Genomic DNA, 24,973 nt, shown 5'->3' with positions numbered 1-24,973 from the left:
GGTTCAGTCTAGTTATCCAGTTCTTTATTTTAGATTTTTGAAAAGCCACACCTGCATTGAGTGGGAAGCTTCTGCTATGTGTATTTAGAAATTGAAATAAAAGAAATTAAATTGAAGGGCTTGTTGAAATAATCACCAGTCTCTGCAAAAACAATAGCTGGTTTGCTTGCTGAGATTTTGCGAATATATGCAGATTTATATCAAGTAGTCTGTTGACATCTTTTTAGTTGTCTGCAAACTGCATTTCTGTCAGCTCTTCCAAGATTTGCAAAGACTGTGACTAACTGTCCTGTATTGTTTGCCTGTGTTTTGTCAAAGATAATACTTCTTAAAAGACAGTTTTATTTTTTTGAAAGATAGCTCTGCTTGGCATTTACACTGTATTCTGCAAGTTGATAAATATAAAGATTAAAGGCTCAGATATGTCACTAGTTTATTTTTAAAAGACTGATGTGTCATTGTCTTCCTGCAGATTTAACTTTAGTAATTGTTTTTTAATATTCTAAGTAGTTATCCTTGGCATATTTTATTAATATTGTATAACGTGAAGATACCATCTAGCTTCATGAAAATACCAACCATTCTAGCATAAGCTAGCACTAATGTCTTTCTGCATCAACAAATGGTAAATGATCTTTCCCATTACTGCAATGTTTTTGTTCTTGGTATATATTAACATGGTGTTATTCTCTTATTATTAGTGGCCTTTTTTTTTCAGTGGTAATTGGTAAACTTTTCTTAGAAGCTCCTTTGCAGTTCACAGTTCTGCGGAAGCTTTCAAACTTCAGCTAGACAAAGCCATGACCAACCAGACGTAGAGACAGCAAGTGTCCCAGTCAGAGCAGGTTGGACGAGAGACTCCAGAATTCCCTTCCAACTAACACTTCCATGATCTTTTTAATTTTCTTCCTTTAAAAAGAATTTTTCTGCGAGTGTAGTACTGTTCTTTAATCCTTTTGTTTTATTGGATTTTTTTTTTTTTTGAGAATTCTGTGTAAATTATATTGTCTCCCTACCATATTTGATTCTTAATCTATACATTCTTTCCAGAGAAGATCAATGTACACATTAAAGGAGGGGGAAAAAAGTATTAAGTATTTATAGAAACAGGTCTCAGACATTTCAAATTTTCCTAGACTATTTGAGTGAAATAAATCTCCTGTGACTAGAGGCATCAACAATGTATAGACATCTGTATCAGAGTCTACTGCGGTCTTTATATTGGACAGAAATAAGCACTTTCAGTGCATAATTCATATGCTCTTTTTTTAGAGGTCTACATTAGAATGAGATTAAATTCTAATGTGTTTCAAAGGAGTTTAGAGCAGCTGAGATCATCACTGAAATGAATCACAACTGTTTGGATCCAGTGGAGGAAAACCCCAAATACTGGCATCTGTCTCCAAAGTCTAAGTAGAACATGGTTTACAATGATTTGCATTTTGTTCTTGCCTGAGTATAGTTCATTCAGATTTTATAACATAGTCCAAGAAATAAGTGAGCTGCTATGATGTTCAGCGTTCACAAAGATTTCATTTTGGAGGTTTGTAGAGCAGATTGCTCTCACTCACTACTTTTCCTTAGGCTTGGCTCAAAAATATGTTTAAACACACATTTAACTATCTTTCTGTTCAGCTGTTTGTCGAGGGGCAATACAGGGCTGAATTAAAGCCTACACTGGATTTCGTCACCCTGTCAGAGCTATTCCACAATCTCTCTTCAGTTGGAAACACCTTCGGCCTACCACCTACCTGGGAATCGTGATTGACACTGCCCTGAGTGAGACTCCTGCAGGCTTCTGGGGCAGGAGACAGCACATCCAGCATAGATCTTCTAGGAGTCTTTTTACACATTCATACTTTGAACCTTCCTCTCTTTCTCAGTGTTCAGAACCTGAGGTTAAGGGTAGAGAAACGAAGATGATTAAAAAGTACTTTCTGAAAGGTGCTCAGGTGTTGAATATCATGCAGATGAATACAGCTGGCTGTGATGCTTGTGACATAAGCCATTGGGGAAAATAGTGTGATTCAAGAGTATACAGATAAGCCCGTGAAAGCAATAAAGTTATTAATGGCTGCCTTCTTTCTCTGTTCTTCGGTAACGAGGTTATACTAGTAATGAGCATAAATCATTGAAAATTCTGCCCTGGTTAGTTCTTACCTAGATTTGAAAGCTGTGCAGAGTTACTTTATTCCTTTTGCAGAGAATTGCTGCTGAAATTCTGCAAGGATTTCTTTGCTTACAGCTGCTTCTCCATATTTTCAGGGTCTGACAGTGACTTAGCTTGGATTGTCACTCATAATGTTACTCATTTTTTTGCTTGTTTAACTTTTCTAGCTGTTTATCAAAAGAAGTGTTTTTTCTTTACTACAAATTTGGCTACAGTCCTTGGATCAGAAGTAGATTTAGAGTTCTTTTCATAGAGGAGAAATGGAAGTTTAATATGGATCATCCTGGACATCGAAGAGGTAGTAAATGCAGTTCCTTACATAGGAATCAAAGGCATTTTAAAGTTAGGGGAAACTATCATGAACACATTTCACAGCACACAACTATAACTGAGTACAGTTAAAGAAGGACATTTAATAATAGCAGGGGATGTCTGGAGATTAGATAAATGATATTTTATGTTTTACTTGATGTATGCTTCTTATTGCATTCATTCTCTCTTGCCTTTCAGGCTTTCATGCTGCTCTGTGATCTCTTGATGATATTTAGTCATCAGCTGATGACTGGAGGTCGAGAAGGTCTTCAGCCTTTGGTGTTTAATCCAGATTCAGGCCTCCAGTCAGAACTTCTCAGTTTTGTGATGGACCATGTCTTTATTGACCAAGATGATGAAAACCAGAGCATGGGTATGTTTATCTTTCATGTTTTTTACTTAGCTTTTTTTCATAACAGATACAGAAGAAAGAAGAAAACAGAATTTTCAGATCAGTTTGCTCAAATGTTTTCAGAATCATTCCTTCTTTATTTTTAGGAGGTATGAATATGAAATAGTCAATATTCAGTTCTACTTGTGTTAAAGACGAATAAGTACTTATAAAGTTACCTTTCTAAAACGAGATGTTTTCAGAAGACATGGGAGGGCCCTCTAGCTATATGCTATAAACCTGGAAAAAATTATTCTTCCTTTACTGCTCTGTGTTATTATTAATTTTTATTTCCAAAACAGTATAGTCTTAATTCAGCAGCAAACTTCATTTAATATGGCTTCAAGGGAAGGAAGTACAATGGAACAGTACATAGAAGAGAAATCCTTAAGAGTTACTAAACAGAGTTATAGGATCCTGAAGGCAAACCTTACCAGCAAAGCTTTAGGCAAAGAAGGCCTTAAGAAACTCTGATGTTACTAAATAAACACCCCTTCTGCTCCTCCCCCAAAATAATCAAGTCAAGTTCAGGACATCATTGATTTGGTTGGAGACTAGGAAAGTACTTGGGAAAGTATTGTGTGTGCTTGCTTGCTTCCTTGCTCTTTCCTAGGCACCTGTGCGTGGCCACGCTTTGAGAGGCCAGAGCTTGAGGTGACCCCATCTCTACCTCCTCACAAAGATGACTTGAGATTTTTGGCTTTCAGTCAGGGAGAGGCAGATTTGTCATTTAGGTCTGGTTTTAAATAACTTGGTGCTGCTGGTGTGTGTTATAAATGCCTAAATGCAAATATAGAGGTACCCAGTTTCTGAGTCCTACATAGCTTTGGAGAAGAGATGGGTTCCCAAGTAGTTAAACTGTGTGAAAGAGCTGCTGAGTGCATACTGCAGTGCTCTTTTTGGCACATTTTCTGAATTTCTACTGAACTCAGTTACTTGTATGTTAGCATGACCCATAGGTGCTATTTTAGATCATTTAAGAGAGCAATATATAGAAGTAAGGTCTTGGAGAGTGTATTCTTGCTCTAATTGTGCTTTCAGTCTTCTAGTTCCCTAACTCCTCAGTAGCTAACATCTTTGCTGAACATCTCTTTAAGTTTTCCTCTTTAAGGTTTCCTAGGAACAATACATTTTGAAACACACCTTCATCAGAAATCTACGTGCAGTTAATCATACTTTGTGAATTCAGTGTTCAGAATAATACATCAAGGATAGATTTTAGGAGGACAGTGTCTAGTATTTTTTTGCTCTTTAGCAAAATTGCTGTTCTTTAACAACCTGTGATTGGACTGGGAAGACAGCAAAACGATGGATGAAGATCTTTGGATGTAATCTCCATTCCCTAATGCTGCTCTGACTCCATGAAGTCAGTCTGACCATTTATAACTTTTGGTATTCAGAACACATGAGTAATGATAAAAAGAAATTAAGAAGGCAGGGGGAGTGTGCTAGTGGGCTTCAATTCTGTGGGTTAAAGCATCTTGGGATTAAAACCTGCATGCATATCCACAGTCAACTCCCCTGCTCATAAGAGATTTCCTGTGATCAAATACATTTTTTAAGTACTGTGGCTTGGTGGAGACTCTAGTAGGAGTGCAGCAAGAGAGTCTCAGTGACACTGTCCCCTCTCCCCCTGCCACAGCTCTGTACTTCTTCAGACTGATTGGAAGATTCCCTCCAAGAATAAGCTCTTCTAAATATCACAGAATACTTACTTTTATCACAACTGTTATAGCTGATTTCATTTTCTTACATAAGTTGTGGAATATACTTTTATTAAATGATATTATATTTAACATTTTATGTGTATAGTTTCATATTCATTCACAGAGTGGAGTCTTACATGGGGACTTAGTACTTATGATGCTGCCATTCAATGTTAATGTTTCTTACAACTCAGTTTTACTTCCTGTTGTTATTTTAGAGCCATCAATTTTATATCTGAAAATCCAAGGCATGCCATAGTAGTACTGCTGCTTCTGATTTTCCTTATGTGAAATATTTATAACTTAGTCATGTTAAAGAAGTATCTCCAAATGTCCTGTGTTTCAGAAGTTAGGCACAAAGCATTCAACAGGTCTTCTCTGTGGCCTTTCATGGGCTTTAAATCAGTGATCCAGTTCCATGCGGATTATGTTCAGCACCTACTCAGGCCTATAGATAGCATCCTTGGTCAATGGTGTGTCATGTTCCTGAACTTTCCTGAAGGTCTTAATATAGGCAGGACTCAAGAATTACCACCTTTCATTTTGTCTTCTCTTGCAACAATCCTTGCTTCATTTTAAAGAATTGATTTTTTTTTTTCTAAAAGCTGTTCTTCAGTAATGTTGCTTTAGAACATAGCAGTTACTTATAAACATTTTTATTGTTGATGCTTTCAGAGGGAGATGAAGAAGATGAAGCTAACAAAATAGAAGCTTTACATAAGAGAAGAAACCTTTTGGCTGCCTTTAGCAAGCTGATCATTTATGACATTGTGGACATGCATGCAGCAGCAGATATCTTCAAACACTATATGAAGGTACAGCTCTGTGTATTCTCCTCTTCCTAACTGAACACATTGTAGGGTCAGGTCACCTGTTTCTCTGCCTTCCAGTGTAGTAGTTAAAGGCAGAACTCTTTTGAAAGCTTTTCCAGCCTTATTTGATTTCTTGTCATTACACCTGCCACTGAGAAGCAGTAAGCTCTGAACTTCCTCTCCTGTGTAGCAGGAGTGCCTTATTAAAGGCAGCACCAAAAGTTGCTGCTAGAAGGGGCTGAGTATTGCTAGAGAGGCTCCCATCTACAGAGAATTTCTTAGCCTGCTCCTCAAATTCATTCCTAGAATCCACAATAACAATTACCTGTTCAATGTCATATTTCACATCGATAAGGATGCACTTTTTTTCTGTGAGAATGTGCTGAGTGCCTTACCAACTTATTTCTGCTTCCATACAGTGTTTAGGCCCAATGAAATTCAGAAAGACTTGCTGCTCAGCTACCACTGCACGCTGTACTTGCGAGCTTACCTGCCAGGGAACAGGCACATTGGCAGTCCTGCCAAGCAAAACAAAGCCCCTCAGATTATATCAAATTGCCAGGTATACCTCACCTGTCTCTGCAAGGGATTAGTCATCATAAGGATGACAATGAATGAGGAAAACCTGGAGTGGGGAGCAGGTCCTTTACTACAGTGTTTGAGATGTTGATGAAATACAAAGTAATTAACTTTAAATCCCCATTCTCCTGTTCATTAGGAGCACGCAGTACAATAAAATCTCCAGTGCACACTCCAGCCACCAGCCAGGTTACTGCTCAGGGTTAGTCTTGCTTAGGGACTTTTTTCCAGAGCAGGAGTTTCAAACTGAAGCTGTCGCAAGCCAGGTTTGTTTCCTACCTGCTGCTCTAGGTTCGTCTTTCCCTCTCCCCATATAGCTCCTTCTCTTGAAATTGGGGGAGAGTAAGAAAAATTGAATTTAAATTAGAATACACACTAGAAGGATCTCTGTACCAAAGAAAGCGGGAGCAATATTTAAGAGGGAATGAAAATAAGTGGTTGCAAATGCATAAATACTAATCAGGCTGAAAGAACACTTGTTGGAGAAAAAACATTTATATTCTCAGCCTGGAAGTTTTAATGGTTATACAGGCTTTTCTACCCAAATGGTCAGTACCACAGGCAGTGGTTTTCAGCAACCATTCTCCTAACATAAAGAAAATCAGCACTTCATACTCACTAATTCCTTACTCGGCTTTCTGGCTTTGCTGAATCCCTTTCTTGGCCACCTAAATCACCTTGCATTGTATGTGGAGTGTCAGACCGTGTGCTAGTGTCTGTTCACACCTACTTCTGGAAGGGTATGTTGGTTCAATGTAATGTTGTTCCTTAGAATTTGAAGCCATTGGTCACTTTCATCAAATATTTAGTTTGGGCTAGGAAATACTCTTTTGTTTGTTTTCCAACATATTTGTTACAAAAGATATTAACAAATACGGAAGTTCCTTATCACTGGGTACAGGCTACCAATCAGTTTAAATTTTGGTATTGAAACATTGCCTCCCACTCACAAGAAATCTCAATTTGAGACTGGGTTTTTTGGCAACTGCTGCCTTTTCGAAACAAGAATTACAAGTTCTATCAGGAAAATTTTAAGAAGCTGTGTAAGAGGTTCTATTTAAAGACTTAAAGAGGGTTTTTTCCACATTTTTTTCTAGTACTACAATGACTATGGAGATATCATTAAGGAAACCCTAAGCAAAACAAGGCAAATTGATAAAATCCAGTGTGCAAAGACACTCATTCTCAGTTTGCAACAGGTAAGAATATTGATTGGTTTGGGTTTTTTTTTTTTTTAGAAATGCCACGCTGCAAAAAAATACTGGACAGGATTTTCTCTGGTGCCTTTTACAGTGAAGCGAAAAATACTACACTTCTGTTAAGAGATTATCTGCTCCTTGATTCAGGTTGTCACTGTTCATTTGTCTCTGTAATCTTTATCTCCCTGAGGCCACAGTGGCAAAGTTTTGGTCAGATTAAAGTGGAAGAAAGGGAGAGAACATCCTTGAAGGCAATATGGTCCAGGCTGATTCATAGCGTTTGTTTCCTGGTACCTAGTGAACAAGAAGAATTAGGATGACTTTTTCGTCTTATAATTAGCTGGAAGTAGTACATCTTCTTTCCATTTTGTCTAAATACTGATTGATTTTTCAAACTTCAAGCTAATTAGTTTAAGTCTTCCGATATTGTTAAACATGTTTTTTCCCTGAAAAATTTGCTTTACATCAACCATAAATTATTGGCTGATGGTGAAATCCATTCTTGTTCTGCCAAAAAGCACAAAGGGTGTGCTTCACTAAATACCATTTAGGCCCTTGAAGTACCAGCTATATCCATCGCATAGAGAAATTACTTCTATAAATTAGATGTTTTCAAATCAGCTAAGCCTCCCAGAATTCATTCCAGAATCCTAAGGGATTTCCTGTAGCAACCTGGAAGCTGAGATACATCTATGAAACCTTGAGAAAAACATGTATTTCCAGAAGAACCGGCAGGCGTCAAAGTAGCTCTTGTCTTGAAAACTTGGAGAGAGGAAGAAGCCAGGTGCCGTAGATCATGCCGTAGATCAGTCAGCCTAACATCATTTCAAGGGAAGGGAAAAAAAAACTAGACAAGGGGAATAAAAAACTAGACAAGCTATTTGTGAGTGCCTAAGTGATAGGTAGCCAGTATGAATTTGTCAAAGAGAAATCATGTCAAATGAAGCTGCTTTCATTAATTATATGGTAACAGAGCTTGTGGATATCAGAGAAACAGTAGATTTAATGCAGCTTGATTTAATATTGCTACTCACACTGTCTCCCTTGATGCTGTCATTAGCAAGTTAGGAAAATGTGGTCTAAATGGCAATACCAGAAGAAGATACAGAACTGATTGGAAAACTACTGAGTGGTTCGTTATTGTACTGAAGGGGCGTTATCGAGCAGGCTTTGAAGGCATTTATCCATTTATCCAGTAATGCTGTTCAGATATTTATTACGTCGTGAATGATGGAATAGCAATTTTCCTTCCCAAATTCATAGATGATACTTATCTGATGGGTGATGTAGGTATTTTAGAAAACGTAAGAATGCAGAATCATCTTGATCAGTTGGGAGAATAGTAGATGCAATTCAGTGAAGGCAAGTGCAACGTTCTGTTTAAGAGTTTTTGTCTGCACAAGTACAAGATGGGGTACAACTGGCAAACAGCAGTTACACAGAAGAAACTTTGGAAACAGATTAGAAGTTGAATATAAAAGATCTCTGCTACACCTCTGTGAAAAAATTCATTGTAATATCTACTCTTAGCCGTAACAGCTTAAGAACAAAAGTCTCTCAAGAAAAGTGTTTTCTAGCTCACAGATTTTAACAACAGAATTCTTTCTGTAGCTGTTTAATGAGCTTGTTCAGGAGCAAGGTCCCAATTTGGACAGGACATCTGCCCACGTTAGTGGAATTAAGGAACTGGCCCGTCGGTTCGCCCTCACTTTTGGCTTGGATCAGATCAAGACAAGAGAGGCTGTGGCCACACTACACAAGTGAGTGGTGGTAAATAAACTAGATTTTTATATTAAAAGTTTTTAGATTAAAAGTTTTGCTCAGCATGCCTTTTTCTGAAGGTACATAATCTTAACAGGTCCTGGAATAATGATGTATTTTTTTCTAATTTACGTACAAAAATGGTGGGGGATGTACATGTAGTATGTATGTAAGAGAGGAAGAAAAACTAGCCACTACCTAATTATTTGTTGGAATTTATTGGAATGGCCATATTCATCTATCTTGGGTAAAGCCACTGGTATTTACATATATTGGTGTGGACTGTATCTAACAACTGTAGATAGTTCTTTGTACCACACCATTTGTGGATTCTGTAAGCACCAAGGGCTTTTATAAAAATATATTCCAAAAATACCTTGGAAATATTTTTTTTAAAGTGGATTAAAGCTTTTTATGTAACTGCTGTGTAGGAAAGTGTAGAAAGGTGCCGCCAAATTTAAATTAGGACTTTCCCATGCCATTAGAAAGTTAAAATATTAAAGTCTGCTATCTCAGAGACTAAGTCATTAAGACTTAAGATAAGCAAAGCATGATGAAAATGCTACCAGACACTTTCTTGTGCCAAACAACAAAAGAGAGGACATGCATGCGCCCTTATTGGATAATGTGAAAGTAAATTGTTTTCTTTAGTCTCAAATGATAAAGCAAAATGTACTGGTAAGTAAACTCTCTTCGCTAACTCTTAATGCAAAAGTTATATCTTGTTATATCTTACATATTCTTATTGGAAGCTTCTGCTTCATGCAGAAACAAGAAAGAGCCAATTGACTATTCCTGCTGTAAGGCAGTGGCTTTCAGCACCTGCCAAGTTTCTTAGATGGTGGTAAGTTCCTTCTTACCATGTGACTGGCAATATGTCGTCTTTGAGATTGAATCCTCACAAATCGAGAGGGAACATTTGATTCACCTTTGTCCAAAAGCAGCTGTTTGCTAGTAAAGGCGGGGAGGGGGAAGGAATGTGAAGAATTTAATCACAGTTCAGATTTTGGGCAGCATTTAGAGGCGATGGATGACTTTTTTTTAATCTTATTACAAATGTCTGAAAATGTTAATATGTCTTTGCTGTAGAGATGGCATAGAGTTTGCCTTCAAATATCAGAATCAAAAAGGACAAGACTATCCACCTCCTAACCTTGCTTTCCTTGAAGTGCTTAGTGAATTTTCTTCTAAACTCTTGCGACAGGACAAAAAGACTGTGTAAGTAATGCTCCATTTTCTTCTGTGGGCTTTGCTGGGCTCTGTTAATCACTGTAGTGTGTGTTTAAGCCCTGTGCTTTGAGGTTTTTGCACTCTTAATGGGGGCTATAGGAAGTCCCAGTGAGACATTTCACATTCATAGTTACTCATTGTTTTATATTTTAAAGTAATAAAAATAAATGAGAAAAGGAGAATCTGATCCACTAATGAGGTGAGCTTGAGACCTCACAAAACAATGTTCCTTAAAATTTCCCATGGGACATTGAAAATAAAAAACAATCTTTTTTTCAGACTGGAAGAAAAAAGAAATCAAATGTTAGCAGTGCGGGAAATTTACAGGCCTGTAAACACTGCAGTAACATCTGTTTCTGTTAGATATTTACATAAAATGTAAACATATATTTGTTGTTTATTTTGATATATTGAGTTAAACTGGGAAGTAAGGATTTGTCAAGGCTCCTGTTACTGGCATAATAGGATAAAGAAAGAGGCTGAGGGAGGACACTTGGTTAGGACTGAGCAGGGTGGTGGAGACCTGGGAGACTAAAACAAGCAGCTTGAATTTGTTACGGCAAGTAATTACTGCAGGTGAAATACTGGAAATTAAATAAATCAGACATATTGTTGGTAAGATCTGAACAAAGAGCAAGAAATACTGTTTTATGAGCAACATTTGATCAGACTGTCAGAGGGGCTGTGGATATCAACAGAACTGGCAAAGAGAAAACTGCATGAGTAAGGACAAGTTCATAGTAAAGACATGTTGTCAGCATCACTGCGGAGATAACACTCTATGTTTCTAATAAGTTACGTAGCAAATAACCAGGATTTGGCCACAGCACGGAAGTAGTAAGGGAAAAAGGAAGAGGACTCCAGTCAAAAATGAGCCAAGCACTACGTGCCCAGTGTAGAACTGAATTCTTTGAATAACTTTATGACCATTTAAAAAATGCAATTGCCAGATCTTCTGATTTATGGTTGTAGATATCTTTCCAGTCAATTTTCCGACCACAATAAGTCCTATCTATCTACTGTAACTACCTCAACTGACTTTCTGTCAAACTTTTGAGTAGTTTTTCTGTGAAGACATTTGTTTTAAAGGACTCTTCTATTACGGTTAACAATTATGAATATTATAGCTTTATCTGTGTTGTAAGACATGCATTTTGGTTAACATATAGTTTTTAACGTATACACACTTGAACCAGTTTGATTTTTTTATTGTATCAGTAATTTGTCAGTTCAGCAAACACCGTAGAAGAAATAGTTAAACGAACTCGAGAATTGAATGATCCAGTTGGGCTAGCTTGGCACTCAATTTTTGAAACTGCTCTTCATTGTTATATCCTTGAATCTTGTCAACCTCTGTCCTGTTCTTCAGGACAGGACTTGAGGATAAGAGGGTCGGATGACTATCTTCCTAGCTGAACTGTAGGTTCTCCTGCATCTGTTAGTTTAAGTGTCGTTAGCCTGATTCGTATTTAATTTAGTGAAGCTTATTAGCTGTACAGTAATCATCCCTTCCACAAGTTTCTCCAGTGTCTAAAATCTAAAGTTACATCATTCTGTACAGTTTACGCGACAGCTTAATTTGACCTGATCCTTTGCATGAAATTCAGTATTTCAGGAGATCTCGTAGCCTTTTATGTTGCCGTTTAGAATTTTTTTCTCAAAGGTTCTCCTTCTCCACTCACTGGTGCCCACACACACAGCCGCTGGCTTCTTTTGCAGGGCTGTAAAGATTGCTGCGATGGAAGCCGTTTCTCCTGGTTTTAGCTGTCTTTATTGTAGTCACCTGAGCTATTTACTTCAGCTGCATTTGAAGATCAGTGGAAAGAAATAGGTCCTTTAGGACATGATTTATCTGATCTGTGCTAAATTACTGCTTTAAGATGAGTTCAGATGTGTCCTAGATTCCATTGGCTGTGGTGACTGTGAAAAGAGTCGTGGTAACTTGCTTATATGTGAAGATTTCTTTTGGAGAGCTCTGCGTTCCTTCCCTTGGGAGATCTGTCATGTTTGCACCCATCAGGCAATGGCTGCCTTGCCCATGGTGCTTCGCTGACATTACACACTCATCTGTACCCTGAATAGTTGATTTGCCCTTCTCTGTAGCATGAGTCCTCCAATCCCCAGGGACCTCTCCCCCTCCCTCCAAAGGGGTTGCCTATGAACAGGAAGGTGCGTGACCACCATCTGGTGGAGAAGTCCTGTGTACGGGATCGTTTACCTCCCTCCCCGCTTGATCTCCTCCTGCCAAGTGACTGTCCCTAAACTCAGCAATGGGCTGTTAGTTTGGAGGCAAAAGTCCTCCAGAATAACCCTGAAAGTCTTGTGAGCATCTATCTGCCTGTCTCCCAGAAGTCGTCCAGTTTGGCTTCCCAACCCAAAAAAACGAATTATCTACTTGATACATCTGCATATGTCATCTGCCCTTGGTGTTACATACCACTCCTGTCGCAGTTCAGCAGACGCTGCACTTTTTCAGGGCTTCTACCTCCTTTCTGCTTTACTGCTGGCTTTTTTTTTGGAGGGAGATGTTTGCAGTTCAGGAATGGGGCAGCAACATTGGTTTAATTTAGTTTTCCTATCCTCTTTTTATTTATTCAGCTTCTTGTTTTATGAGTAACCTCCAGAATCCATGATAGTCATTTATGGATTTATTCAAATGTATGGATTTAATATAAACTATACATTTAAGGTGCCAGGCTCTCACACTTAGCAGAAAATACTAACATAGTTATAAGCACACGAGGCAGCTACAGGCAGGGAAATCCTGAGGAATTAAATCTAACACAGTATAGAGGTGAATTGCCCTGTGGAGGCATTTATTTCCATTTATTTCTCTCAGACAGAGACTGTTAGCTTAGACTAGACAACTGACTATCAGATGTCCGAAGTCAGATGAGACGGAGCCTCAGCATGGTGTTCTTCTAGAAATTTGGTTTCTACCCTCGTTGAAGCTGGCAAGACCTGTTAGCAGGAAGCTCCTCTAAAATACTGAGCAGAAGTTGTCTAAGTTTGGCATCTAATCAGTAAAGAACCCCCAGTGGTGTCGCCTTTCCTTCTTCACATTTTGGGCATAACCTGTGCACTCTAGTTTTATAAATACAAATTGGATGCAGGAAAAGTTCTTACTTCCAAGACTGTTCCACAGATAAATTGCTCTGGAGTCACGAAGCACTGAGGTGTAGTACTGGTTGGTACTGCAAAAGAGACAGAGAATAAACTAAGAATTTCCCATTCAATGCAAGGTGTGACTGTTACTCAGTACACACATTAAAGGGGGGAAGAAAGAAGCAGCCACAATATTGAATAAAACAGTAGACAGAAAAACTGCTGTTTCCTGAGCAAAGTCATCCTCTTCACTGAATCAAAACAAAATCCCCTTGAAAATTGGCTGCGATTGTTACCCACGCACATAGAGCGTGGCTCCTTGTCCTATTCCGATACCTAGGCCGCGTAAGAAGTTTGAGCCGGCCATGAGCTAACAGAGGAAAAGGGAGGCTGAGAGTTCATTTCCATGCAGAATTTGTGACTTTGACTCCCACTGATGACAACCTGTCACCATGGTATTAAATGAAGTCATGATCGAAGGGTGCACCCTAATGTATTTGCAGGAAGGGTAGAGGTAATGTTGAAGAATCCTGAGGTCTCTTGCCTAAATTCTGAATGCTTGGTTCTGCAGCTTGAAATTCATTAGAATCACTTTTATGTGGATTTGCATATTCATTTTAAGGACTACTTCTAATACCATAATTAAATAATCAATGGAAAAAGAAAACAATTCAAATGCCCTCCAGACCATATACAGGAGGGAGGTTGGTTGGTTCCTCCCGTAAGTTAACAAGTGGGCATTGGACTTCTCCAAGGCAGTGGAACAGATCTTCCATTTTTTTAATTGAAAAATAACTGCTTGCATTTGAGAAAACCATTTATCCTACATCCTCGCAATAGTGCTTCTAATGTAGTCTGTCTGTTGACACAGTAGCAATATATAGAAGTAAGTGGCTTCCTCACGTTGCAAAATAGAAAAGGAATTAGAGTGTGCAGTGACTGATCGCACACGAATGAGGGAGGACGGTGTTGGTGTGAGAACGTTTTGTGTTGTTTATCTGTGAGTGACCTGTGCATGATTAACTACATTGCTTTCTTTTGAGGGAATGACATGTATGCTTATTCAGTCAGAGATACAATGGCCTATCATCCTATGTTGTTAAATTAAAATAAGGAAACACCATGTGGGATTTGTGTTAAGCTCTCAGCTATGTGAAGAGGGCTTGCAGATTAATTAAGAGGAAACAATGTGCTGCACTTCTCTACTCATTGTCTTTTATTTTCAGTCACTCCTACTTAGAGAAGTTTCTGACAGAGCAGATGATGGAAAGAAGAGAAGATGTATGGCTTCCACTCATTTCCTATAGAAACTCACTAGTTACGGGTGGCGAAGACGACAGAATGTCCGTTAACAGTGGAAGCAGCAGCAGCAAAGCCTCTTCAGTGAGGAACAAGAAAGGACGACCACCGCTCCACAAAAAGAGAGTAGAAGGTTTGTATCGTTTTAGTTTGGCTGGTAGAGGCATTTTTCATTTTGTACATATATCACAGCCTTCCTTCTTAGGAGCCCTTATGGCTTATCAATTAGCGCTGAAATATATGCTATATTCTGTATGTAGTAAAAACAAGACATCTGTTCTGCAAAATCCTGCCAAGCTTGAACACCTCTTTGAGAAGTACCATCGTGAATCCTTGTTATTGCCTGTCTTCGCTGAGATTTGCAGATTCAGAACTATTAAAAGGTGTTACTGAAGTTGGAAACGAGGTGTTTGTGGAGTTCTCTGCTCTACACCTCCCTCAGTCATGGACTTCTGGTTTTCTGCCTGTGCTTCAGTCTGGAGCCGTTGTTAATTAACAGGATGTTAGAGGAAACCCAAGGCAGAAATTCTCATATAGATCTGTATTTTTGCAGGACCACTGGAGAACACTAAAAAACCCACCTTTTTTTGTTTAAAATGGTATTGATATCCAGTATCTGTCTTATTCTTTGTGTGACTTCAGGCACAGTTATCAGGAATTTGGCTACGATAGCCAATTTCTTAGAAGATTGCATCTGTTCCTGGTTAATCTGTGTGATGTAGTGTGTACTTTTGTGAATATAAATGTACTGTTTCACTACACTAATTCACTAATTTCACTAATTTTCACCGAGACAGTGGTCAAACATTGGAACAGGCTGCCCAGGGAGGTGGTGGAGCCACCATCTCTGGAAGTATTCAAAAAAACGTGTGGATGTGACACTTCGGGACATGGTTTAGGGACAGGTGGCGTTGGGTTGACGGTTGGACTTGATGATCTTGAAGGTCCTTTCCAACCCTAGTGATCTGTGATTCGTAAATCCAGCCTATATTGGGTTCACCAGATGTGTCTGGGTTGGAAAACATTCCCTGTTGCTACTGAAAGTAAACTGCTCAGTGACATTTCTTCATAATGCCGTAAGGAAATCAAACATAAATATGATTTTTTTTTTAAATCTCTAACATTATAAAAGGTTCAAATGTAAATTCAAGAATAAATAGGCAACATTTTAGACAACATTTGATGCCCAAAGGGCAATGAAAGGCATAGGAAAACTGAAAAGTTCCATTGAGATCCCCATCGACTTTCACACCACACATTCTTCCTGTTAGTAAATCTGTGACCTTGTCTCCTCTCTTGTCATCTCCCCTGTCTTTCACTTGCTCCAGCAACTTGCTTCCTGCCCCCCCGCCGCCCCATGTCTCTTGCCTACACACTCATCTGCTCTATCGTATTCTTCTCAAGTGCTTCCTGTCTGGTTTGCTCCCTTCATAGTATGAGCACAGCATCCCACTTACCCCTTCCGTCACCTTCCCATCTGCTCTAACCTCCCAATACACTGTCTGAAATCACTATTTAGAGTTCACACCAGCCAGACCACTCCTCTTATTTAAAATGCTCCCTCTGTACTCCACTGACGTGGTTCTCACTGAAGTTTCTAAGGATCAGTGCTGACCAGGCTTTGGGGTTTATCCTCCACCCTCATCTTAGTGTTTAACTGTATCTTGGTTGCTGCATGCATATGAGATTTACAGTCTCATATTTAGATAGTAAACTCAGTAACTGGGAATTATCTTTGTTATATGTGTGTGAGACCCGTCAATTTAGGTAGTGCTGCAATACAATACTTATTTACAATGGGGTTGGTTTGTTTATTTTTTAAATATTTCTACTTTAAGTTGTTGTTACTGCTGGGAATAGCTGGTAGTAATCCTTCCTTAAAAGAACACAAAATAGAATTAGAAATGCAAATATTAATTATTTTGAGAAAAGGCAATCTTGTTTTAAAAGACACTGTTGAAAATCAAATTTGGAGAAGGTGCTGCAACTAAAATGAACTGTATCGAACCGTGGCAGGAGATGGAAGGCTCTCATTGCTAACGCAAGGTATTCAGCGAATCCTGAAGGCAGCAACACTGCGCTGCATGTTATCAGAACTGTGTCAGTAACGTTACCTGTTCTTTTTCTAGATGAGAGTCTAGAAGGCTCATGGCTGAACAGGAGTGAAAACATACATACGCCAGGGACGCTGCAAGCACCACAGCTCACCTCAACTGTCTTGAGAGAGAACACCAGACAAATGGGAGAGCAGATCCAGGAACACGAGTCAGAGCAGGGATCTGAACAAGACTTTTTACACAAGTAAGTGTTGGAATTATGGTTTTAAATACAGCGAGCCAGGCAAACAAGATGCATGTTATTTACATGGATAGTCTGTGGCTCCATAAATGCAGCATTTATTTGCAAAACCTGCAAATAAATGTCTTGGCTATAGCTCAGCAATACTTCGATTATTTTCAGTTCCCAGGAAAAATAAGTTGTAATGAAATCATGGTAGAAATTCCTTGTGTTAAAATTATCTCATGGCATAACCATGTGATTATGGTTAAATCTTCCTAGTGTTTGTGCCCCCAGGTTGGACTGAACTGTTTCTCTAAAAGACCTGTTACAGGTGTTCTCTTTTCCTTCCCTCTGCCCTATGTCATACTAGAGTTAAGGTTCTCCAGACATCCTCACCGATTTCTTGTAGATTAACTCTTCAATCCAGTTCTAGCTGCCGAGCTAGTAATTCCTGTTTCTGAGGTAATTGCCTGCAGGCAATATTATTTCACCTTAAATTATATATATCTTTTGTCACTCAACTCCCATTTTATCACCCCCATTGAGAAGGGAAAAAATGTTGGTGATTATCTGTCAGTAGTTTATTTAAGAATAGAGAAGTCTTCAGAGAATGCTATTAAATTGTGCTATTTCTATTAATTTGAAGATACCTGTTCTGGAGACTATTTTTATAACTTTTATAGCCAAATGTACTGATCTGATTTATCTGTATAAAAAAAGTCATATTATGCTGGCCAGATGAATCAGGTTTCTACCAATGTACTGGAGTATAAAGCAGCCAGATTATGCCTCTTGGTTTTCCTCCAGCTTTTGTCCATTGTGGTTTCCTTAATACACGTTCCACAGCTTCCCAGTTCTTCCTGAATGTGCACTCACGCTGCTCAATCCTAAACTTTACTCGCTTCATCCTGCATTCTTTAATCATAGTATTTTCTAAATAGAAATAATTAATAATGGTCATTCTGCCTGGGAAGGTGACATGTTCTCCAGTCTCAAATGACAAGGGTATATGTGTAGCACCACGTTGTACATATAAGCTGTTAAAACTTACCAATTTGTGAACAGAGGTTCTCAAAAAATCTGAGCGACTTCTAAAGAAACGTAAAGCGTAACGTATTCTTCTCCCTTGCTTGTGTGTGTAACATTCACAGGCATCATCAGCGCAACAGATTAAACCTTGATATGATCTTGTGCCCACCACAAGAGATACTTGCAGCTCAGTTGGCTACAAATACCTATTAATTTTTGGAGCTCATAGTATTTGGCATTTCCATAAACGAGTTCAGACAACTTTCTTTCCCCATATTTATTAACCATGTAACATCACCGTAAGACGGCGTGAGAGAGGGCGGCAGGCTGGCCGGGCTGGTTCTCACTGCAGGTGGGTGTACGTGTGGTCCTGCGCAAAAGCCTAACGCCGGCTTAAGCGTTCCCAGCCGGTGCTGTCCAGAAGGAAGGAGGACTGGCGTGTAAACAGGCGAGCGCAAGGCAAGCCTGGGCATGGATTTCCTCACCTACCCCGTTCAGACTGGCAGGTAACCCCAGCTGGCCACAAAGGGAGGACCTTCCCCTTTTCGGGGAGGGGGTGGGGAGTTGAACCAGGCTCTTCACCCTGGGCTTGAACCTCCATTTCTCCTATCTCAGATGAATGCTGTGGGCAGAGAACTGTTGAGCAAAGGCAGACAGCGTCTCTCTCCTCGCCGCTGCTTTCGGAGAGTTGGATTCCACAGTGCGAACCAACAGTGGAGAATCCTCTCCTTTCAGCCTGGAGTTAGCAGCCCCATGCATTTCCTGCAGCTCAGCTTAGGAGAGCTAAAACATAAAATAAATACAGAGCAGTCAGTTGCTGAACTCATGGGGTTAATTGTGTCTGGCAGGCTGCTTTGTAGGTTGTCTTCACATGGCTTACCCTGGTTTATTCTGTCCATCTTACTAGAGTACAAGACTGCATAATAAAATAAAAACTGGTGTTGCTCTTGAAGAGCTGCACTTGGTTTACTACTGTTTCCTTGTGCTGCAATACACAAATAGCAAGAGGGCATTGCTGTGTACTACTGGGTTTAGATGGTATTAACAGCACAGCCTTTAAGGTATTTAGAAGTGGCTAAGTTACTGGATGCTTAAGTTGATCAGGGTATATATTTAAAAGCAATTTGGTTTTCATGTTGTGTGACTTTTTTTGTTTTAAAATGTCTGCCAGTTACTACCTTGGATCTATTCCTGCTCATATTTTGCCTGAGACAGTGAAGTAGGATTTAATAAAATGAATTTTAGACTTGCTCCCACTTCAGGTGCATGTCACAGTAATGAATGAGTGACGTTAGTATTTTATGTAGCTGTTTTTATTAATGGATTTTTTTTGTGCACGTACAGTGAGAGGAGACAAGCTGTGGAAAGGAATCCGGAAGATGTGTACAATGATGGATGTGATTTAAATATCTTAATCTGAAGCATGGCCAGACACGAAACTTGAGGAGATAGATATTGTCTAAAAATAGCCAACTCAGAGTTGTTAGTGTTCTCAGTGATAATGCTGCTTTGTGTTTGTTAGTCCCCAGATGCAGATATCTTGGTTGGGCCAACAGAAGCTAGAAGATTTAAATCGAAAGGACAGGACAGGAATGAACTACATGAAAGGGAGAACTGGTGTAAGGCATGCAGTGTAAGTGTTCAGAGCATCCTCAGCTCCAGATCAGAACTGTTTTAAATGTTACCTTTTCTGGGTTGTTGCCAGTAATTTCTGTGACATTTTTAACTCTTATTAATGAAGGCAGAGTAACCACTTTGTAATGCTGGAATGGACACCAGGCCATGTGGCCCTCTAGCCCAGTGTTCTGCCTCCAACCGTGGCCAGAAGCAGGTGCCTAGAGAACATGGCAGACAGGCGTGGCTCAGTTCCCCGTTACTCTCTCCCAGCCTTCAACTGTTTTCCTTTCAGGGGGTTTCCACAATTTGCCTGTTAAGTAACTCACCATGAACCCTTCCAAGTTGTTGTCCAGTCTTCCTGTGAACCTCCTTTTTGGAAGAGGGCAAGCAAACACAGTGAAGTTATTGCCCTTTTCTTGTTAGGGACAAATTTAATTACTGTTTATAATAATATTACATGGGACTTCCTGCTTCAGCCTCTGCAACTGCTAGGTTTGTTTTTACTTAAGATTTTTTCCAGTTAATATTACAGAAAGCATGCTGGCTTTATCCTCAGCATAAGGTTTTCTGTGAAGGCATTAAGGGATAGGATGTGTGCATTCTTTTTAATGACAAGATCATGGTTGGGAAATTTAAGTGCCTGGAAATGACTTTTTCTTTCTCTTTATTTAATCAGACGAGGTCTAATGGAAGATGACGCTGAGCCCATCTTTGAAGATGTAATGATGTCCTCACGAGGTCAGCTAGAGGATATGAACGAAGAATTTGAGGACACAATGGTCATTGATCTGGTCAGTAAATCTCATTAATAGCAACTTTAAAATGGATGACAGGTAATTTAAAAGGAATTTTAGAAGCGCAAAGAAAAACTTCCAAAATTTTGATCCAGATTTCCAGCTGTCTGAACATTAAAGAGCAGAAATGATTGTAATACTCCCTAGAACCTACAACTGCAGACTCGGGCCCGATTGATTTTTTTTTTTTTTTTTTCCATGGAAACACAGGGAGCGTTGCTTAGCACTCCTCCTCTCTAATATTCTGGACTCGGGCAGTAGCAAGTGCCCAAAGCACCATCATGCACCTGGGCAGGAGGAGCGCTGGGGGGGGACAGAGGGGAGGCCAGCTCACCCCATCTGCTTGAATATTGCACCAAGCTGCCTGATAGGCCTCAGGAAGTACAAAGGGGCTCTCTAAAATCCAGTAGTAATGTTCTATTCCGGTTGTAAGGTGACACTATGAAGAGTTTGGAAACAGTATCATCTAAAGGCAGTATTCTAGGTGTCATTGCCTTCCCTATGCTGTTGTTGCAGCCATCACCAACGCTGCTGCTGATGCGGCTCTTTATGCAGCCACACTGTGATCAAGCTGCTACAGCCAAGTGGTTTCTCTTTTTCCGTTTTCCTGGTTGGTTTGATTTCTGGGAGGCGGGCTGGATAGGGGATGCTGAGTCAAGGTCTGGTCAGTGTACAGACGGAGCGTGCCAGCACAGCAGAAGAGGGAGCAGGCAGCAGTGGGTGGGCATGAGGTGATACCTTACACTGAGATTGCTCCCACACTGGTTGTATCATCAGCTGGCAAGCTCAGATGCTTTCATGGTATAACGTACTGACTACAGAGAGGATTTCCCTTGTAGAGGTTATAACCGTACTAGCCTCTCCGTTCGGAATGAAGACTTTCCCTGTAAAATGGGAAAAAGGATCCATTTGCATTATACGCTTCACTGTTTTTATGCTTTTCTATTTCTCCTTTCATATCCAAGCAATAAGGCATAGGTTACTTTAGGACTGGGCTATAATGTCTTGGAAGGAAAATTTAGGTAATAATTCAGTTGCTGCTGCTGAATACTGAGATTACTACTAGCATTCAAATGGTTATCAAGTAAGTAAAATCTCTCTTTTACTGGTAATCCAAGGCAAGGACATGAAGGCATTGATGATCAAGCAGTGAAGCTCACTTTTACGTTCCTAGGGAAGGACAACACAAAGCGTTTAATCCTCAGAAATATTATGAAATCTTAAGTACCTTTTTTTTCCTAGAGCCATTTCTAGACCATGTCAGAGCTGAAGTTTCACTATAAACTTAAAAGCATAAAGAAGGACAGCTAAAAGACAGTTTTTATGCAGCCTAGCCTACAGTCCTAACAGAAGATTGTGGTTAAGTCAAGTCAGCAAGAGCCTTGACCAAGTCCTTAGCTATGAGTACAGACTTAAAATTACTTTAGAATCCATCACCTTTTACCCCACTTCTTAAATAAAAACATAGATTTAAGAAGTACTCTCCTACATCAAGGCCGGCATTTCTATCAGAACTTTCATGAACAAAGCTGCTTCATAAGGGCAGAGGTAACCACATTAGTGCCCATTAACTGTAGAGCCATGCGACTCCTTTATACCCAGGTAACTGACGTGATGTTCTGACTCTTCTTTCTAGCCACCTTCAAGGAACCGGCGGGAACGGGCTGAACTGAGGCCAGACTTCTTTGACTCCGCAGCTATCATTGAGGATGATTCAGTAAGGCTCTACTAGTATTGTTTGCTGTTCTGCTGAGGTTCGTTTTGATTACCATTACACTTAATTAATTACTGTCCTTTAAATCATTTTTCTAGGGATTTGGAATGCCTATGTTCTGAAGTCTGGTGAAGACATTTTACAAATTTGGAACTCTATTGTTTAGAGCTAGAGGCCTATATACTGTGATAGCTTGTATGAAAACCACATTTTTGATGTGATACGGTTTGATTTTTAACCAAATGATTGAGGTCAATCCCTTTTTGTAGTGACAGAAAGAAGAGGAACTTCTTTAATGACACAAAGGAATGTTGGCCAATCCAGTCACCTCAGAAGGGCTGACCTAAAAAATCATTTGTATCCCTGTTCTTGACTGTCCTAATACAGATTTTTTTTTTTTTTTTTTTTCTGGATGAGGAGGAAGTTTTAAATTGTTAAGACAGCTGTCGAAATAAACACTGTTCTATGTATGTTTTCTGAAAACAACATTGAGTGAAAACAGAACTTTTTAACTTTATTTTTCTGCTGTACAATTTAAAACAGTTTTAACATTTGCCTTTTTATGTTTTAAAAGCTAGCCATTTTTATTAAACCTATGCCTATCAGCCATTGACTAGCAACGATGCTATAAGCAGGTCATTCTGGCTACAGAAAAGTGTTTTTGAACACACTGGATTTGATTAACATTATGGTACGCTTATATCCTCTCACAGGCATCGAGAAGAACACTCTTATAGAAGAGGTTAGAATTCTAATGACGTGCATCTCTGCCAAAAAATTTCAGATTCTGATATGATAAACCCAGATTTTATACTCTTGAGAAGATTTATTTTTATTTATAATGGGACACAAAGTAAGAGATGTCCATGAAGCCACTTTTCCAACAGATGCTGTGTAACATTCATTTTATATAGCACATGGGGACACAAAAACAGTAAATTTTCTATTGGTACTTGCTCTGTGCATTTTTAGCAACTTATACCAGCAAAATAAAGTATTCTCAGTAAAACACACAAATGGTTCTCAAGTAATCACTTTGCTGTTTTTACTACCTACTTCAAGCCCTGCCAACCCAAGGTACATAAACAGCAACTTTCCTATTAAAAAAAAAATCATTCAAGGGTGGGGGAAAGGAATCACTTTAGCATACTAAAAGCAATTTTAACTGTACCATAAAAACAAAGTCTACTTTCCATGCCGTAAATACCCTTTTGCGCTATTTTTGTAAATTAATTTTGCCGGTTAGAAGTACTGTATGTGCTGCATAGAAATTTGTGCTTAGATGGTGAAGTTCTTAAGCTTACAATGGAATACAGCTACATTTTCAGTGTTAACTGTGCATATTAAGAGTAATTCTTTGGGGGGAAAAAAATACGGTTTTTCAAAAAAGTTAAAAAATCAAAAAAAAAAACCCCAAAAACCAAAACATTCTCAGCTAATTCATTGTAATAAGAAATTTTTCAATGTCTTCAATAATTTGGAATTTCATTATGCTTCAATTTTATGACTCTGCCTAGTAGCTTGCTACTTAGTTAAAACTGGCCCAATAGCAGAGGTGCTGGCCATCCACAATTTGCACTGACTCCAGTCTAAGAATCAGCCCCAAAATGTTGATCTTCCTTTCTGCATTCTGCTATTAGCATTTGAGATACAAAGCAGATTGACCCACTTGGAGCACAGCAGTTTTAGAGGTGCTTTTTTTAGCAACCGCAGAATAATCATGGAGCTTTTTTCTGTTACGAGCTTGTTGAAAAACAGAACAACATTAATACCCAGTGCTTACTTACTGGGAGGGAAAAGAATCTAATTTTGAAAACAAACCAGCGATTCATTTGGCTGAGGTTTGTTTCTTTACAACATGTGCAGTTCTCAGACATGGTTGCCAAAAATGTTTGACTAGGTAATTCAGCCATTCCTCAGATGTCGGCTGGGTAATGCATAAAACCCAAGAAGTAGCTGGAACTTCATAGAGTAACGTTACCTCCCTTCCTCTTCTGTCCACCCCAAGTGTAACAGGGGTGGGCGGGAATGGCTGCATTAAATTGTCATCACAATAATTCTGTGAGCATAGTAGCATAATAAATGCTGCCTGGTTTGAGTCATAGTCTCAGACAAACCTTGTGCTTCACAGTCCTCTGTGTGGAAAACTGATTCCTAATTTAACATTGTAGAATACTGTATAACAAACATTTATTATCACGGTACCTGCAATGGGTTTCCAGTTCAGTTTGCAGTCAATAGGTTTTTGTATTATGAGTGTCTCCTTGATTGGTTTTGCTAGTAATTCTGTAAATTGTACATTTACAATATGAGTTTTTTTTTTCCTTTTGTACAATTTAAAACTGATGCTTCACCTTTCATTTAATAAACTATTCAAAATCATGAGTATGATGAGCACCCTCTTCACTATTAACTTTCTTTTAAATGCTTGTTTGGACCATCACATCTTGTCATCTCATGTATTAGCAGCCGAAGGGAATACCAAAGGTAGTTCTCATGTAGTCCCAGGCTTCACAACCAGATTCCGAACAGCTACCTTACCCATTCTGCCTCAGGGCAACAGAAAACCCTCTCTGATATTTTTTTTTTTTCTTCTTCCTTCCACTGTGGTGTATTTTTGGTTGATCTGGGGGATTTTACTGTGAGATTGCCGTAAATTTGGTAAGTCATCACATACATGAGTTGGGAGAGTTGCATTGTTAAAACTTACTTATAATTGTTTGAACTGTCACAAATTTTGAGAAAAATTTCACTCTCCTGCCCTGTACGTCTGAAGTGAACTGGACCACGTGGGAAGAAATGGAAGTGGAGAAGACTTGGAAGGTCTAACCACCAGCTGGACTAAATGAAGTTTTACAGATTCCTGAAACCCAACGACCTCTTGTTATTCCCATGTCTGAGAGAGAAAGGTGCTATTTTTGTCCAACCCACAAATGATTTCATCTCTGTAGCACTAAACAAAACAGACTTACTTA

General features: G+C 39.2%; 1 protein-coding gene across 1 annotated transcript in view; it reads left to right on the top strand.

The window, feature by feature from the left end:
• STAG1 (STAG1 cohesin complex component) overlaps positions 1 to 22,120 on the top strand; it is a gene marked incomplete at both ends in the record, with an annotated part of 149,631 nt that extends 127,511 nt beyond the window's left edge. Inside the window, 11 exons of the mRNA XM_082003812.1 lie at positions 2,681 to 2,855; positions 5,255 to 5,394; positions 7,068 to 7,169; positions 8,781 to 8,929; positions 10,020 to 10,148; positions 14,492 to 14,697; positions 16,694 to 16,865; positions 19,396 to 19,506; positions 20,167 to 20,281; positions 21,921 to 22,001; positions 22,097 to 22,120. Of these exons, the coding sequence (XP_081859938.1) occupies positions 2,681 to 2,855; positions 5,255 to 5,394; positions 7,068 to 7,169; positions 8,781 to 8,929; positions 10,020 to 10,148; positions 14,492 to 14,697; positions 16,694 to 16,865; positions 19,396 to 19,506; positions 20,167 to 20,281; positions 21,921 to 22,001; positions 22,097 to 22,120 (1,404 nt within the window). The remainder of the gene's footprint in view (positions 1 to 2,680; positions 2,856 to 5,254; positions 5,395 to 7,067; positions 7,170 to 8,780; positions 8,930 to 10,019; positions 10,149 to 14,491; positions 14,698 to 16,693; positions 16,866 to 19,395; positions 19,507 to 20,166; positions 20,282 to 21,920; positions 22,002 to 22,096) is intronic.
• Positions 22,121 to 24,973: the final 2,853 nt, after the last annotated feature.

Source organism: Phaethon aethereus (genome assembly GCF_964289735.1).
Source record: "Phaethon aethereus genome assembly, chromosome: 9".
Lineage (NCBI taxonomy): Eukaryota > Metazoa > Chordata > Aves > Phaethontiformes > Phaethontidae > Phaethon > Phaethon aethereus.
This window is presented reverse-complemented; position numbering and strand designations above follow the sequence as displayed.